This window comes from Chelonoidis abingdonii, chromosome 3 (genome assembly GCF_003597395.2).
Source record: "Chelonoidis abingdonii isolate Lonesome George chromosome 3, CheloAbing_2.0, whole genome shotgun sequence".
NCBI lineage: Eukaryota > Metazoa > Chordata > Testudines > Testudinidae > Chelonoidis > Chelonoidis abingdonii.
In genome coordinates, this window is record NC_133771.1 from 898,132 (window position 1) to 908,943 (window position 10,812).

The following is a 10,812-nucleotide window of genomic DNA, read 5'->3' on the forward strand; positions in this document are numbered from 1 at the left end:
CTCACTTGGTAGCATGGGGCTTCGTTTGCCTGGCACATAAATGGACCTGCATTGTCTTGGCTTGACTCTAGGCTGGGCATAGAAGCAAAGACGCCCTCCTTTGTCTAGGGCAGACCTGTTTACCAACTCCCCTGACATGCCTGGTTTAAACACCCATAAGTGGAATTCCAGTGTGTATCCTTAACTCTTACTACACACTGCATGGACATCATGCAAGAACATGAATGTCCAGCGAGGCATTAGTTTCCCAGTGCCATATGACATGACACCTGGTAGATACAGGTCAGAGCCACAGTGAGCTGGGGTGCATGGAGCTGGTCTCCTCAGCTGATCTGGGGGAGCCCCTGAATGCCGGCACTGGGATCGCTTAGGGCCCCAGTGTTACTGCAAGGACGGTGCCAGGCTCCGAGCTAGCTGGAGATGGTCAGCGGCGTCATGGACAGGGCCAGGGTCCAAGCCAGCTGGAGGTGGGCGGTGGCGCTGCCAGGATGGGGACGGGGACAGGCTCCGAGCCAGCTGGAGATGGGCGGCGGCGCTGCCAGGATGGGGATGGGCTCTGAGCCGGACGGAGGTGATCGGTGGCGGTGGCACTGCTGGGACGGGGCTGGGCTCCAAGCCGGCTGGAGGTGGGCAGCGGTGGCGCTGCCGGGACGGGGACAGGCTCCGAGCTGGATGGAGGTGATCGGTGGTGGTGCTGTTGGGTGCTGCTGTGTGAGAGCTCAGCGAGGAATCCATCCATCTCCCAGGCCGGGGACTGACCTGACCCTCGCCCATGGAGATGGCCCTGGGGCCAGATGGCCTCAGCCTGGCTCAAGGGCGTTGGAGCCAGCTGTTCTCCAGGCCTGGGGCCATCTCGATGGTCGTAGGGGCTGGAACGTGGCGAAGGGCAGCCGGGGAGGTGGCGCTGGAGCCCCGGCATCTGACCGGCTCATCTAGCAGCTGCAGGTGGCTTTGGGAAGGGTCCAAGGGAGCCCAAGACAGCCAGGGAAGGATTGGGGGGAGAGGCCGTTCCCAGTGCTGCTCACTGGGTGCGTTCCTCCAGCAAGGACTCAGCCCACTTCAGCGCATTCCCTTGGAGTTGTCCACCTCTCTCAGGCCAGCCAGGCATGCCCTGGGTAGCAGGTCGAGAGCTGGCGAGGGGACGCAGGGCAAGAATGGGTGTCTGGCCTCTGTCTGCCGACAGGCAGGAGCCAGCCATCAGCACCGCTAGGGCTGTTTGCCATTTCTCCATGAGCTAGCCCAGCCTAGTTGTGCCCCTTGGCTGCCTGTGGGGCATATCTCTCCCTGCCTGGCCTGGCAGACTCTCCCCCAGCCTGGCTGCGCTCCCTTGTTCATGGGGGTTCCCTCTTCAAACGGTCAGGCTGGGTGCTGCAGAAAGGGGACTGGGCCAGGCCAGGTGGTAGGGGGTGTGCCCCAGGAGGCGCTGCCCGTGGCAGGTGTCTGGGTGATGCCCATGTCATGTTAGCACCAGGCCCCTCGTTTGACGCATTGCACCTCCATAGCGCCTGCTGGACATGCTGCATCCTGGCCAAGGCCTCCCTGCCAGACAGCGAGAGCCAGCGACGAGCTTAGAACATACTTGGGAGCCCTGCTGCAGATAAGGCAGTGCCCACCCCACGTGGGCAGGGCGAGGGCTCTGAGCCTGCCTGCCAAGGGGGCTGCCAAGGTGAACAGGCTGATGGGGAGTTTCCCACCTACGTCCCCACCTGGCTGGATGGGAGAGCAGGGAGGCCAGGCACCTGGAATGGTGCTGGTGAGGTGCAGCTATTCCTCATGGCCACCAGAGGGTGCTACCATCTGCAGGCTGGGAGGTGCAGCTCTGCCCCATGCTCCGGCTGTGGGGGGGCCCCACTCGGAGCTGCCCACAGGGAGTTGGGAGGCGGGGGGAGCAGGCTGCTGCCTGGGGTGTCGAAGTGTGAGCTGGGTTGAGGAATGGGGGAGCTGGGGGGCTTCTCCCCCTCCTCCTTGGGCTGGGAGGGGCCTCTGTGCTCTCAGCTGAGTCTGTCAGTAAGGAGGCTCATCCGTGGGGGCTGGGTGTGATGGATGCCCGGTGCTGTGCTCGCTCAGCCTTGGCCAGTGTCTCCTGTGCTGGCGCTGTAACAATGTGAATCCCAGCCCACTCACTGCTCCATGGGGCAGGCCTGTGCCAGGGCATTAATCAGCATCTGCAGCCCCACACCCTGAAACCACTCCGGGCAGCAGGCTCTGCAGCAGGGTGGGGACTGGGCCCTGCTTCTCTGGCAAAGCCCCTGTAGTTCGGAGCATCCCCGCTATACCCCCAGGCAGCCAGGTACAGCGGGTTCACCCTTTGCCTCCTGATTTGATACCCCCGGGCTGGCAGGTGAATCCCTGCTGGCACAGTGCCCCCTTTGTGAGGTGGAGGCTCCCCTCCTGCCCTGCCAGCTGGCCTGGTGCTGCCAGAGCACAGTGCAGACAGCTCTGGGCTCAGTGTGGAGGAGCTATCCCAGCCCAGCTGCCATGGCCTAGGGGCTGCTGGTGCTGGAAATCCCCAGGTCAACGTGAACTGCCCTCCCTCTGCTCCATGCACCCCCCCTTTCCAGGGCTGTGGGCAAAGGGGCCGCTCCCCCCACCCCAGTGTCTCCATGGGTACTCCTCACCTCCCCCCCGCCTAACTGGCCATCTGTAATTGAAGCACCCAAGAAGATGCATGACTGCTCTGTGCAGTAATTGAAGTGCCTCTCCACTGCCTGCCCTGCCTGTCAGGTCTGAGCAGGAGGAATGGAAGGCACATGCGGCAGGGAGGGGCTGCTAAACCTGCTGATCTCATGGGGATCTGCTCTCCCTGCCTCCTTGGGGTGGGCTGCTGCCTGTCTGGAACACTGGGGTGGTTTGAGAAGCCCTGTACTGTGGGGTGGCTTCGTTACCCATGCCAGGGGTTTCCTGCTGTACCGGACAGACGGGGGAGGGGTGCATGGCAGACTGTCGGATGGCCTGGGAGTGAGACACAGGGCACCCAGCCCACTGCCAGAGTTGGGGGGCGGGAATGTTGTCTGGTGGGCAGGTTGGCACTGCGTGGCTGGGCCCAGTGGACAGGCTGTGATGGCAGGAGGAGTCACGGTGGGTCTATTTGGGGGGTGGCACCTCAGTTCAAGTTGCTGGGCAGCTGTTGGCAGGACGAGCTGCACAAGGGAAAGCCATAGGCCCGGTCCCACATTGTCAGACTCCCACCCCTGGCCCCAGTTTGCCCTATCAGTAGCTGAGTGTCCTGTGCCCAGGCCCAAGGGTGAAGCTGCCATCCCCGCCTCACCACAGAGTTGGGAATTTGTGAATGGTGCGCATGGCAGTGACTCCCTGGCCTAAGGACTGCTACCCCATGGGGGCAGAAAGGGTAAAAAGCTGCTCTGGGGCAGAGCCGGAGACTCGGCGTTTGTGTCACATGGCTGGGCGTTAAGGACTGGCTAGAGCCAGCCCACGGCAATGGAGGATCTATACAGGCAGTGTGAGGCCCAAGGACTGATCTGATCCAGGGGAAGTTCTGGGGGCGGACTGTATGAAGTCAGCAGGGCTCTGCAGGAGGCTGGCCCGGGACTGACAGACACAGCTTACTCAAGAATTAATGGACAGTGATGTGATTCGTGGCAATCATCTGGGTTTATGGGAAATAGATTCTGTCCAACTAACTTGATCTGTAGATGTTATTAAGCGCTTACATGCTTGGCTAATAATGGTAATAGTGTTGACCCGATATACTTAGGGTTCTCTAAGGCATTTGGCTTGGTATCACAGGACATTTTGATTAAAAAAACTAGAATGATATAAAATGAACCTGTCTCACATTAAATGGATTAAAAACTGGCTAAGTGGTAGGTCTCAAAAGGTAATTGAAGATGGAGTGTTATAAAGTTCCTCCTCTACCTTGGTGGGTCCTGCTCTTATTGGTGGATTTTCCTAGCCTCAGAGATCTTCCTGTGTTGGATCAGGAGTTGGGAGGTTTTGGGGAGAACCCAGGCCCATCCTCTACACCAGGTTCCAGCTCAGGGCCCTGTGGACTGCAGCTGTCCAGAGTTCCTTCTGGAACAGCTACACAACAGCTACAATTCCCTGGGCTACTTCCCCATGGCCTCCTCCCAACACCTTCTTTGTCCTCACCACAGGACCTTCCTCCTGATGTCTGTTAACCGCTTGTACTCGTCAGTCCTCCAGCAGCACATTCTCTTGCTCCCAGCTGCTTACACACACCTCACTAACTGGAGTGAGAGCCTTTTTATACCAGGTGTCCTGATTAGCCTTAATTCTAGTGACTTCCCAGTTGGCTACAGGTGTCCTAATTAGCCTGCTTTCCTTAATTAGCTCTAGAAAGTTCCTGAGTATTCTGGAGTAGTTCCTGTTATCTTACCCAGGGCAAAGGGACCTGCTTAACCTGGAGCTAATGTATCTACTTTTGACCACTCTCTTGTAGCCATCTGCCCTGACCCTGTCACAGGGGGTTCTCATTATCAAGTGAGTTTGTTTCCAGTGGGGTCCCACAGGGATGGGGTCTTGGCTCTACACTATTTAACAGTTTTATCAATGACTTGGAAGAAGACAAAACCAACACTGACGAAGTTTTCAGATGACCCAAAGATTTGGGGGAGTGGTGAATAACGAAGAGGACAAGTCAGTGACAGAGTGGTCTGAATCCCTTGGGATGCTGGGCACAAGCAAGCACTGTACGTTTCAGTACGGCTAAGTGTAAATGCACCACTAGGAACAAAGGGTGCAGGCCCCAGTTACAGGCTGAGGGACTCTACCCTGGGTGTCATGGTGGACAATCAGCTGGACATGAGCTCCCAGTGTAACGCTGGCCAAAAGAGCTAATGCCATCCTGGTACCTCTGTTTGGCACTGGTGCGACTGCTGCTGCATCCAGGTCTGGTGCCCACAGTTCAGGAAGGATGCTGATAAATTGGAGAGGAGCCAGAGAAGAGGCATGCGAAGGACTGAAGGTTTAGAAAGCCTGCCTTATAGTGATTGAGCTTCTGGAGACTCTTTAGTTTAATAAAGACAAGGTTAAGGGGTGACTTGATTACAGACTATGCCCCTACATGGGGAACAAAGATTTAATAACGGGCTACTCAGGCTAGCAGAGACAGGAAGCTGAAGCCAGATGCGTTCAGACTGGCAATAAGGTGTAAATGTTTAGCAGGGAGAGTCATTAAGCATTGGAACAAGTGACCAAGGATCCTGATGAATGCTCCATCACTGCCAATGTTTCAGTCCAGATCGGCTGTTTTTCTGTAAGCTCTGCTCTAGGAATCCTTGTGCGGCAGATCTCTGGCTGGTGGGAAACATGGTCAGATTAGCTGCCCACAAGGGCCTTTCAGGCCTCGGAATCTAGGAAAAGGGACAGGCACAGTAAACCAAGGCAGTCCTGCAGCAGCCTGGCTCAAGGGAGCCCTGGGACTGGCCAGGCTGGACCATGTTAAATTGCAGCAGGGCAGGTTTAGGTTGGACATTAGGGAAAATGTCCTAGCTGTCCGGGTGGTTAAGCATTGGAATAAATTGCCTAGGGAGGTTGTGGAATCTCCATCCTTGGGGATTTTTAAGAGCAGGTTGGACAAACACCTGTCAGGGATGGTTTAGATAACACTTAGTCTTGCCTTGAGTGCAGGAGACTGGAGTAAGTGACCTCTCGAGATCCCATCCAGTCCTATGATTCTGTGTCTTTACCTTTGGTTCCTTGGCCAACCGAAGGACTTTCCCACACGGTGCCAGGGGGCTGATAGACCTGCTCTGGCTGCCTGTTGCCGCTGCAAGTACATGCTGGATGCATGAGTCCCTGAAGAGTGGAAAGTCTCTGACCAGGCATCTGGCTCAGCTGGGCTGAGCTCCTGGGGTAAAACAGGGAGGGCTGGGGTCCAGAGGCTGTCTTGGAGGGTTGGAGGTTGTGTGGCCTGTCCCCAAGGAAGAGTGGGGGACACACACACACACACCCCCAGCTGATCTGGCACACGGAAGGGGTTCCTCTGAGGAACAGTTAAAAGCTGGGTATGGCACAGATCCTGGAGATCCAGGACACCCCTGCCACCACTAGTCCCAGAAAGTCTGGGGTCCTTCAGAGCAAAGTGCCCATGGTGCCCTTGTGCTGGCTGGCAGGATGAGCCCAGGGCTGCCAGAAGTGCCATGGAGGGGAAGCCCTGGGAGCCCTGCTTTTCTTACCAGCTCCTGCCTCTGAGCTGGCTGGGGAGGCAGAGGCTCTTGACACAAGGGTGGGGCTTCAGTTAGGGGTCACCACTGTGCCAGCCAGCCCTGTCTCAGGAGCAGGGTCCATGCCAGCCTGTGTGCCCTGCATAGGCAGCTGCACCAGTGGTGGGGGTCCTGCTGCCCTGCCTTTGAGCCCCGCCAAGGGCATGCATAAACCTGCCAAAGGGGCGGGCAGGCCCTGCGAGTGCTCTGGCTGGCTTGCTTGCAGCCAGCTGGCCAGGCACTGTGTGCAGCTCAGCAAAAGGTTCTGCGCAGCCCTGGGGTAACTGGCCTGATAGGCCACGTACCTGTCTGATGGGGCTGCCTAACGACTAATGATGAAGGCAGAGCTCCTAGATTCATAGGGACCATGTAGTGTCACCTGCTGGATAACACGGGCCGGGGGACCTCACCCGCTTTTCCCCCAGCATTGAGGGCAGCCGTGCTCAATGTGACGCCTTCAGTGGGTGGAGAATCCACCCCTGCGCTTAAGAGCTTGTCCTGATGTTTCAACACCCTTCCTCATCTGGCATCAGCGTCCTGCTGTGGGTTCTTGAGCTGTTCTCAGCTGCATTGAAAAGCCCCTTGGAGCTGGGATTTTCTCGGCAGATAGGGGCTAGGATCCCATGCCTGCAATCAGCTCCCCTCTCCGTCTTTGCTCGGTGACCAGATCGGGCTCCATCTATCTCACTGCACAGCGCCTCTTCCAGCCCTCGCATCCCAGGCCACCAAGCTGCCAGGCCGCAGGGGCCCAGGACAGTGTGTGGACCTTTAGGGACTAGCATCTTTCACCTGGGCTGTGGGGCAGCCTCACCCAGCTCAGCTGGTCCTTGGCACAGCTCCTGCCCTTTCTGACTGTCCTGCTCTCTCCTTCCTCCTAGGTGGGCCCTTCCCAAAGCACACCATCTGCAAGGTGAGTGCCTGCTGGTGCAGGCGCACTTGGCCCAGCCCGTGCTCCCGTTCCTGGCAGCTCTTCACCCCCATCACACTCTCTGCCCCTGTGGCCTAGGACTGCAGGGGGAATCTGGGTCGCTAGGGGGCACCAGTGTTGAGCTCCAGCAGGGCTCCTAGCCCCTGGGCAGTGTGGGGCTGGGAGGTGGAGTGGGAGCAGCACAGGGCATTTCCCCCTGTGGGGGCCCAGTCTAGCAGGGAGATGGGAGTTGGGTCCTACAGAGCACTAGCCCTGGTGGTTGTGCAGCTCATGGTGTTGCGTGATGCCTGGTCCCATGGGGCTGGCACCATGGGTGTGGGGCTGATGAGGGGGCCTGAATGGGGTGGCGAGTGCCAGGACCCTGTTAATCCAGGCCATGTCCTTGGCACCCGCAGGTGCAGTGCATCGCCACCCTGCAGGTTGGCTCCATCCAGGCAGGGAACTCTTCTGAGTGCGGCCAGTGCTTCAGCGTCTCCTGGATGCCTTCCAAGCCCCACCAGCACCTGGCAGCTGGCTTCTACGATGGTGAGTTGGCCTCCTGCTTGGCACTAGGACGGGCAGGGACAGGGTGCCAAAGAGGCTGGGTGGGATGCCTGGTGGAGCAGGAGGATGGGCAGGGCGTGGCTGCAGGGTGGAGTATTACCCGCACAAAATTCTCTGCTACTCACATACTCTTAACGGCGCCCGCCTCGCCCCATTCCTCGGGCTCAGGTGTCACCTTATGCTCTAGGCACCCGCCCCCACCCCATTCCTTGGGCTCAGGGGTCACCTTACGCTCTAGGCACCTGCCCACACCCTGTTCCTGGGGTCAGGTGTCACCTTACGCTCTAGGCACCAGCTCTCCCCCCGTTCCCAGGGCTCAGGTTTCACCTTATGCTGTAGGCATCCGTCCTCCCTCCTTTCCCCGGCTCAGGGGTCACCTTACGCTCTAGGCACCCGCCCCGACCCCGTTCCCGAGGCTCAGGTGTCACCTTATGCTCTAGGCACCTGCCCTCACCCCGTTCTCGGGGCTCAGGTGTCACCTTACGCTCTAGACACTCACCCCAGCCTGTTCCCGGGGCTCAGGTGCAACCCTGCGAGTTTACAGGGTCTTTTTCCGGTGAAAGAGCCTTACATAGTAATATCCTTATCCTCTATTTATTAACAATCACCCAAACAAGAATGCATACGCTACACATACAATGCTCACCACTCCCAGTAAGACAGATGAACTTTTCTCGGGGGCCAGTCAGGATCTGGTCATCTGGGGGATTCCACTTTCTACATGGTGTCATTGGCAGAGTGTTGAGGACTGGCAGCCCTGATGGGGCTGTGTCCTGGAGTTGGTTCCCAAAGAACTTCCTTTTGGACCCCAATTTATATAGTGAAACTTGAGTCCTGCTTAGCTATACCTTAACCAATCATTTTACTAACCAATCCTAATATATTGTAAAAAAATTCTCTAGCCAATTATACCCCACCACCTTAATTAATTTACACCTGCAAAATTAGTTATGTAACCGACAGAAACAATCAAAGAACCAGACAGAGATCATACATCAGACAAACAATCGGGAAGTGGGGACCATAATGACAGAACCTAAAGAAGTGAGGATTTCACAACCACAACTATTGAGAAGTGATTTCTTGCCAGAGAGAATGCTAGCAAACTACATTTTCTTTCACCATCTTAAGAGCTGTTTCTTTATCTGGTGATAGTGGGTGCTATTAGACCAGGATCTCCTTAACAGCCTGATATTACATTGTTTCAATGTCATTTAGATGGGATGTGACTTCCTGCTTCTGAGCTCATGGCTGCTGCTCTTCTAATATGGCTGCAGACAAAGGCTTCAGACCTTATAGGAGGGCGATTGGATGGGGTGGGCACAGGGGCCCTGGAAATGCCTACCTTCAACTACCTGCTCAGGAGCCACAGGTGCCCACCCAGCACCTTGTGTGGCAGGGCCCTCTGAGCCCAGATACATAGTGCTGGGCTGTTGCTCTCTCTCCCTTCCCCAGCCCACGAGCTGTCCCAGTGATGGCAGCAAGGTGGTCCCAGCCCCAGCAATGCAGCAGCCTTGGTCTGTTCTGCCCCTGCCTGTCAGAGCCCAATTCTGCAGTAGTGGCAGAGGCTGCAGGTTGGGATTGAGGGGCCTCGGCAGAGGGAGGGCTGGGATGGGGGGGCTGCGGGTTATGAAAACATAAGAATGGCCATACAGGGTCAGACCCAATGGTCCATGTAGCCCAGTAGCCTGTCTTTCGACAGTGGCCAGTGCCAGGTGCTTCAGAGGGAATGAACAGAATGGGGCAATTAGCCCAGGATCCATCCCATCTCATCAGTCCCAGCATTTGGCAATCAGAGGCTTAGGCAACACCCAGAGCCTGGGGTTGCATCCTGACCATCTTGGCTGATAGCCGTTGATGGACCTGTCCTCTGTGAGCTAATCATAGAATATCAGGGTTGGAAGGGACCTCAGGAGGAATCTAGTCCAACCCCCTGCTCAAAGCAGAACCAATCCTCAGACAGATTTTTCCCCAGATCCCTAAATGGCCCCCTTCAGGATTGAACTCACAACTCTGGGTTTAGCAGGCCAATGCTCAAACCACTGTGCTATCCCTCCCTCTGCCAGGGCTTTGTCAAGCCTGACCTTAAAAACCTCTAAGGAAGGAGATTCCACCACCTCCCTAGGGAACCCATTCCAGTGCTTCACCGTCGTCCTAGTGAAAAAGTTTTTCCTAATATCCAACCTAAACTTCCCCCACTGCAACTTGAGACCATTGCTCCTTGTTCTGTCATCTGCTACCACTGAGAACAGTCTAGATCCATCCTCTTTGGAACCCCCTTTCAGGTAGTTGAAAGCAGCTATCAAATCCCCCCTCATTCTTCTCTTCTGCAGACTAAACAATCCCAGTTCCCTCAGCCTCTCCTCATAAGTCATGTGATAAGTTGCTCAGCCCGGCTATTCATCATCGTGCTTGTTGCCACGCTCTTGCCGCTGATCTCCAATTTTTTGCACATGCCGCTTCTTGTTAGTGTGGGGCCCAAAACTGGACACAGCAACTCCAGATAAGGCCCTCCCGCAATGAGGATAGTACTAATACGTACGGCCTAGAGGGGATGATCACTTGTTCCTCATCGATCTGCTGGCAATAAGTCCCTGTATTATAACCGCCGCAAATTGTCTGTAGGGGGATTCTTGGGGCAACAAGGGCACATGTGAGCTCATATCCAGCTTCTCGTAGCCGCACTGTTAAGCCCTAAGGTTACGTGGGGTGTCATGATGCGAGCAGCCTTTTCCTGGGCAGAACTAGCTTCCGCCATGTCGGAGACCTCCACTAGTCCTGGAACAGTGAATAAGGGATTGTGATCCATCCTAGTTAGTGAAGAAATAACTCTGGGCAGGCTTTGTCCTTTGTTGAAGACCTATCAGGTTTCTTTTGGGGCGCAATCCTGTAGATTTGTTAGGGCTATCCATGTCCCCTGTAGTTCTATCAGTGTCTCCAGTTTAGTGTCATACCCGCTGCAAACTTTGCTGAGTGGTTGCAGTCCACCATCCTCCGTGTGGAGCAGATCATTAATGAAACGATATTGAAGCAACCGGCCGGCCAGGAGCGACGCCTATAGAAATCAGAGAGTCATGGGTTGGATGGGAGCTTGTGCGTAGGACGCAGGAGATGCATCTAGTCCAATCGGCCTTCGGGCAGCTCGCGACACGCATT

General features: G+C 56.3%; 1 protein-coding gene across 4 annotated transcripts in view; it reads left to right on the top strand.

Moving 5' to 3' along the window:
* The window catches only part of GTF3C2 (general transcription factor IIIC subunit 2), a 32,331-nt gene that overhangs the window by 14,588 nt on the left and 6,931 nt on the right, over positions 1-10,812 (top strand). For all 4 annotated transcript variants that reach the window (XM_032775217.2, XM_032775219.2, XM_032775218.2 and 1 more), the window contains 2 exons: positions 7,064-7,095; positions 7,509-7,638. In XM_032775217.2, the coding sequence (XP_032631108.1) occupies positions 7,064-7,095; positions 7,509-7,638 (162 nt within the window). The remainder of the gene's footprint in view (positions 1-7,063; positions 7,096-7,508; positions 7,639-10,812) is intronic.